General features: G+C 42.6%; 1 protein-coding gene across 1 annotated transcript in view; it reads right to left on the bottom strand.

Annotated features, from left to right (window-relative positions):
• LOC103362090 (dihydropyrimidinase-related protein 2) overlaps positions 1 to 6,360 on the bottom strand; it is a 33,059-nt gene extending 26,699 nt beyond the window's left edge. The window contains exon 1 of the mRNA XM_008288354.1: positions 6,101 to 6,360. Coding sequence (XP_008286576.1) covers positions 6,101 to 6,142 — 42 coding nt within the window. The 5' untranslated portion in view covers positions 6,143 to 6,360. The remainder of the gene's footprint in view (positions 1 to 6,100) is intronic.
• Positions 6,361 to 6,596: the final 236 nt, after the last annotated feature.

The raw sequence follows: 6,596 nt of genomic DNA, 5'->3' as shown, positions 1-6,596 counted from the left end.
TACTTGGAGCAAGTCAAGTTTTGCAAAAGAAGAAACACTGACTGCTGCAGCCAAAAGCAACACTAATAGGATTAGTGACAGTGAATCAAAACAGACCCTAAAACCAAAATAACGAGCTAAAATATGCTAAAACGCTCAGCCAAGCTGAGGAGAAATGCAAATTCAGGGGACATTTCTGTTTGGAATCATCAATTTCACATGAACACAAAATTATGTGACTCTTTGTTCATTCAAAATATTGACAGTAGCAGCTTTAAACTAACCCATTTCTATTAGTAATAGTGAGGCTCAAGGCTGCTGCGAGTGAGAAACAGACTAATGATGATGGAGTGTGTTGGCATCGATCATTCCTCTGCTCCAACCACAAAGATCAATCACAAGCTCCGGTTATTAAAACCACGTTGAGAGTAAAACACAGCTGCAGCAGCTCACAGGTGAAAACCAAGAAGAACAGAGAAGCCTGGCCACTGAGAAAAGCTGACTTTCATAAAAATAAGCACAAAATCAGCTTTGGCACGGCGAAAACGTCTGCCAGTGTTGAGACGTAACCCGGCAACGTTGTGTGTTGTTGTCCAAATGGAAAATATCCTGGGAACATTTGTGAAGTCAGGTGGAGAGCGCTGCCAGGTCAGACATTCAGCGTTATGATTTATGGTTTGTCCTGGATTAGTCAAAAAGCAGCCCTGCTACTAAAACCATCTCCATGCATGTTCAGGCAACCGCTGGGAAAACACATAAAACTGAACGCCTGCTCTCTCAGAATGACTGGCAAAGCAGGAAATAAACCAATTCCCAGAGCGCTAATCTGTAAATTAACACCCTGGCTGCGAAAATACGGCACAAACTGGACACAAAAACAGTAACACTGAGCAGCAAGTTGGTTTTTGCTTTGGCTGAATGTAATCGCATCAATTAAAATCAGCAGAAAAACTCTTTTGACACAAACTAAACTTGCCAATTTAGCTACTGGTAATTCATCTCTTTAAAGCTGCAGTAGGCAAAAATCTGGAGGAAAAGAAAAATGCCAGAATTATAAAATGTGCAGCGTCCATCCTGCAGCTGCACAAGCTTCAAACAGTCAAACATATAGTAGTAAAGCCAAAAGTCAACATTCAGATCCTCCAGTTCCAGGACTTTGAACTCTGCTCGTCCAAGTGAAAGTCCTTCACCACATCCTGCTTTGTCGCTATTTATACCGTCTCATCTGATCAATGACAAGCCCTGTGATTGGCTGAAACCTCCTGCTAGACGTTCTTAAGCCTGACAACGGAGCTAAGAGGAGTTGCAGAAGTCAGACTGCTTGAATTCAAAATTAGCAGGAATTTTTGCCCAATGATGCCAAAACAATCCTGCCTACTGCAGCTTTAAGGCTGGAAATTTCACTTAAAGTTTGTGTTTGAGGGTTAAAACTTTACTTATGTTTCCTTTGACCAGGACTATGAATTCATTTAATTCTGTCTCAGCCTGTTTAAAGTTTAAAATATTCTCTCTGGCTGAAAAATTCACCTCAATTCACTCATCTTCTGCTGTTAAAATTCTCTTAAATTATCAAAGTGAGCATGAATAAGAATTTTTTTTCTCTCTTTGACAAAAAATTCACACAAAAAAATGCTTGTATGACTTAAAAACTTTTCTTTTTGAACATGACTATGAATTAATTTAACTCAAAACCTTCTCACTGGCGGAAAATTCACATAAATCCGCTCTTTATTGATAAAAAAATAAAATAAAATAAATCCTTTACTATTAAAATTCACCTAAATTCTCTCAGTCGCTATAAAAAAAACTGTCTCCAAAAAAATAAGATTTTTTCTCTCTTTGACAAAAACTTTCACAAAAAATCTTACTTTGACTTCAGAACTTTACTTAAATTCTTTTTGACCATGACTGTGAACTCATTTAATTCTGTCCTTGCCTGTTGTAGGTTCAAAATATTCATTCTGACTAAAAAGTTCACCAGAATTCTCTCTTGACTATGAAAAAAAACACTTTTATTACCATTAAAATTCACTTATAATCTCTCTGTAAGTATGAAAAACACTCCTCAGCAATGAAAAAATACTAAATGTGCCTCTCTTTGACTAAAAATGTACCTGAATGTGGTTTTTGTTGATAGAAAATCACTTCTTTTGCTATTAAAATTTAGCTAAATCCCCTGAGCACGAACATAAAAGTTTCTCCGACAATGAAAAATGACCTTTTTGTCTCTCTTTGACTAAAAACTTTGCGAATAAAAACTTTCTTTGGCTTCAAAACTTGACTCAAATTCCACCGCTGGCAACAAAACATGCCTTAAATTCTCACTTCAAATGCAAAAAGTTTCATTAAAATTCTCTCCTTGTGCTTCTAAAACCCCTCTTTGACCTCTTGCTGCAGCCGGCTGAGGACACCGTGCAGCCGGAGGGGCCCAGATCTGCTGTTTTACTGTATTTTATTCTGTTCAGATGCTGATTAATGACAGAGTTCGCTGTGACTCCTGGCTTTGTGGATGAGGATTGGGGCTGATGCGGAGCCGGTGGGAGGCTGATTTGGACGGCGGCACGCTGAGAGTGTGTGATGTTTGAAGAGACATCGCTCGGGGCTGCTTTGCACCGAGAGATAACAGCATGAGGAGGCCACAGCATCTACAAACACACACCGAGCTGCCACTGGGGAACAACAAGCGGCGTGTTACAGGTGTAGCTGCAGACTAACTAATGATCCTTCATCCGCTGAGGATTGGAGTCACGGAGACTTTAATCCAGGACAGTCCTATAATAGCATCCAGGCTATTTTTACTTTCCTGCAAGCTGCACACTAGAAGTGACTTTACTTTTCCTAAAAACAACATTTTTGTTCTTATTTTTGCTTTTATCTGGATTTCTGTCATCTTAAACTGATCTTATTTGGGACAAAATAAGAGCTGAAACACCAATTAACCAACTGAATAAAGCAGAATCTAATCATCAGTTGGGTTTGTTCAGTTCCAGCCTCTCAAAAGCAAGAACTTTCTGATCATTTTAGCTCAACAATGACTCATTAATTGATCATTTGTCTTTGCTTTGAAAAGACTAGCAGCCAAAAGCCCAACTGTCCTGAGTTTATAATACGATAAAACAAAGAAGAAACCACAAATCTGCATAATTTGCACACTCGAGATGCCTTTACCTTCCTAAAAAACAACATTTCTTTTCTTGTTTTTTGCTTTTATCTGTATTTGTATCCAGCACTTCAAACTGATCTTGTTTGGGACAAAAAATGACTCGACTGTACAGCTAAACGCACCAATTAACCAATTAGTCCATCAAAGGAAAAGCAACTGAATAAAATCAATCTAGAAATTAAGTCTGTATCAAGCAAAAAGGGTAAAAAAAATCTTCCAGTTCCAGCCTCTCAAGTGTTTTCTCTGCTTAAGAATTTCTGATTATTTTGGGGATAATTAATAAATCATTTGTTAAAAAAGACTGAGGAATGTACCACTTTAAAACCCAAATACACTCAGATTGCAATGAGATAAAACAGGAAGTAAACCACAAATCTGCATAATTTGCACTCCAGAGCTGTCTTTACTCTCCTAAAAACATTTCTTCTCTTGTTTTTTGCTTTTATCTGTATTAGTATCCTTCACTTTAAGCTGATCTTGTTTGGGACAAAAATAACTCTGGAGCTGAAAACACCAATTAACCAATTAGTTGATCAAATGAAAAGCAACTGAATAAAACCACTACAACAATGTAAGAAGGGCAAAAACACAGTTCTGGGCTTTTTTCTACTCAAGAATGACTGAATAGCTGATCATTTGACTCAAAAATCTCCATGACAGGGTCCAACTAGCAGCTCCAAACCCAAATATATTCAGTTTACGAGGAGATAAAACAGAACAAAAACACAAATTTAACTCCCGCTTGATGGTGATCAAAATTTACTAATTGATTATTTAGCCAAATGTTTCAGCACTAACACCAGTTAAAGTGTCTTTTTTGGGATAAAATCAAGCAATCTGGGAATTCAAATGGAGTTTTCTCAGCTTCTGTCCATTTTAAACACCAAACAAGTCATTCATTAGCAGCTAATTAAGCCAACAACAGCTCTGCAGCCCTGCTCGACTCGGTGCTTCCTCCTCGGACACGCCTCTGAACTCAGGAAGCTTTCACCCTGTAAATCTGGAGGAGAAAGGCTCCAGTTCCAGGTGGTGAACTTGCAGCAGCTCATTCATATTTGATGCCTTAAGTACGTCCCTCTCTGTGCGGCTGACCCGACTCCATCTGGCCTCGGAGCTGAGCTGTCCTGGACACCGGCGCTCCACCCACGATGACTGGGCCGTGAGTAAGACGGGCTAAACGCTCAAATATGTAATATGTAATCTAAACTAATTTAACTGCTGTGTGCGGAAAGCCACAGGAAACACAGAGCCCCTTTGTCCCGGCTCGAGCCCTTTTTTTTCCCCTGATTGGTTTTTATTCAATTTAACCTCATTCATTTCCTCTTGGGCGTCTGTTTGGTTTTAATAAGCTCCTCCGGTCGTCCTGCTGCAGGTTGTTAAGCGGAGAAGCCCAGAAAGACGCCCGAGGTGACCGGAGGAGACTCTTCCTCGTCCTCCCTGGCGTGAACGTATGCAAGTCTATGGTGTGTAAAGTTTTAGAGGAATCAGTCTGACCCAGTTTTTTCCTTCGTTTAGGGCCTGATTTAAGCACTGCTGGGACTAACTGAAGCTCTGATGTCTCCATCAAAGAGCTGCTGCAAGAACTCTGGAGGAAAACGATTCACCTGAGAGGTTTCGATATCAGTCCAGTATGTTTCTGATTCTTGCTGGCAAAAACACTGATACACAAAAAATAATATTGGAGATAAAACATGCACTGACCTCCAGCATGTCCCCACATGTAGCTTAATCTAAAGAGACTCTCAGTGTGTTTTGGAGCATTTTAGGGCTGCATGTACTCATTATTCAAATTTCATCTTTTCGTATGATGAGACTTTTTAGTGCAGAATTGTAACTCCAGCACAGGAAACCATGCATGTTGCAGAAAACCATGCTGATTAAAAGAATGGATGCTACCTAGGAGCTACAGCCTGACCCAAATCAGGCTTTTTATGACCTCTTTATGACTTCAAGTCACCTGACCTCTTGGGCTCACGAGCAAAGATTCATTTAAAACTACATCTTTATGTTTGAAGCGGACACAGCTCCTTCTGCAAGGCTTTTGATACTCTGCACCAATTACTTCACTTCCATGCAGCAACATCAGGCCGATCAGACACTGACCTCCTTCCTCCTATGCATCTTCCCTTCATTACACAGCTGAGAGGGAAGCATGGGAGGAAATAGGAGCCACTCTCCCCTCCCTTCCCTTCCCTGCGCTGCCCTCCCTTCCCCTCCCTATTCTCTACTTTCCATTCAAGCACCACCACCACCATCCCTGCAGCTCCGCTATGGATTCAGGGACATAATCTGCAGCAGTTTGTCTTAAATGCCTCTTTAAAAAATAAAAACAAGAAGGGGAGCTTTGGAGTAAGGGGCAAGAGAGAGAGAGAGAGAGAGAGCAGAGAGGGGTGGGGGGAGAAAGAGCGGATGCAGGGAAGCATTTGCTCCACCAGTTGGTGTGCAGTGATACCCGGCCACCAGACAGCGTCTAACAAAGACCACCGGCGTGAAATCTCCACCGTCATTGCACACCAGGAACAAAGAGACTGTGTGGAGAATTTTGCAACAGAAATGCAGCTTCTGACAAAATAAAAATAAAAATCAGAGCCCTGGAAACGAGCACTTGTCGCAAAGATGCTGCAAAAAAAAATCTGGAAAAAAAAGATATAAATAAATAATAAATAAAATGGAAGCCGCACCAGTATGAGCAGTGGCCTCATTGATTTATTGATCCCCGAGGGGCGATTTCAGCTTCAGATCTGACACTAAAAACCCGCAAAAGCCCTGCAATCGAGAGAAGAAACCGGCCGAGCCTTTGCGCCTCCAGCTCAGGATTCGTCGACGCACGGAGCCATGCCGCCCCGGTGACATCCTGCTGCACCCCGCAGGCCCACCGGAGCCCGCACCGGTTCCGCTCCCCTCCTCTCCTCCTCCTCCCTCCAGCTACCTCACCGTTACAACCGTCCGAGCACTCACTGTGATGCGGGGGATGTTCTTCTTGCCCTGGTAGCCAGACATCTTCGCCGGTGCTTCGGGTTTTTACGCTGCGCCCTCGGAACCGCTAAAGCGACGGGATGTTGTAGCTGAGGATGACGGTGGATGAAGAGGAAGAAGCAGCACAGAGGTGGTTCGCAGCTGATCCTTGGGGGGGAGGCCACAAATGGGAAAAAGAAAGTGTCTCTCAACTCCGGATCGCGTCCTGGCAGCCTCCCGGTCTCCGCCGATGCACCAAAGCTTTCCTTCCCAGACGGAGTCAGACAAGAGGGGAGGAGGGAGGGAGGCAGAGAGGGAGGGAGGGACCGCTCCAGAGCCTCTTCCCCATAAAAGAACCCCACGGAGCATGCGCAGAGCCTCGCCCTGCTCCATTGACAGGAGAGAGCCACTAATGCCATCAATTGCTCTCGGTGGATTAGTGCAGGCAGAGAAACATCCGCCGAACAAACCAAGAAACCGCCAGCAGCCATCTTAACTC

Source organism: Stegastes partitus, unplaced genomic scaffold (assembly GCF_000690725.1).
Source record: "Stegastes partitus isolate 25-593 unplaced genomic scaffold, Stegastes_partitus-1.0.2 Scaffold554, whole genome shotgun sequence".
In the NCBI taxonomy this organism is placed as follows: Eukaryota; Metazoa; Chordata; class Actinopteri; family Pomacentridae; genus Stegastes; species Stegastes partitus.
The sequence above is the reverse complement of the archived record's forward strand: the minus strand, read 5'-3'. Positions and strand labels throughout refer to the sequence as shown.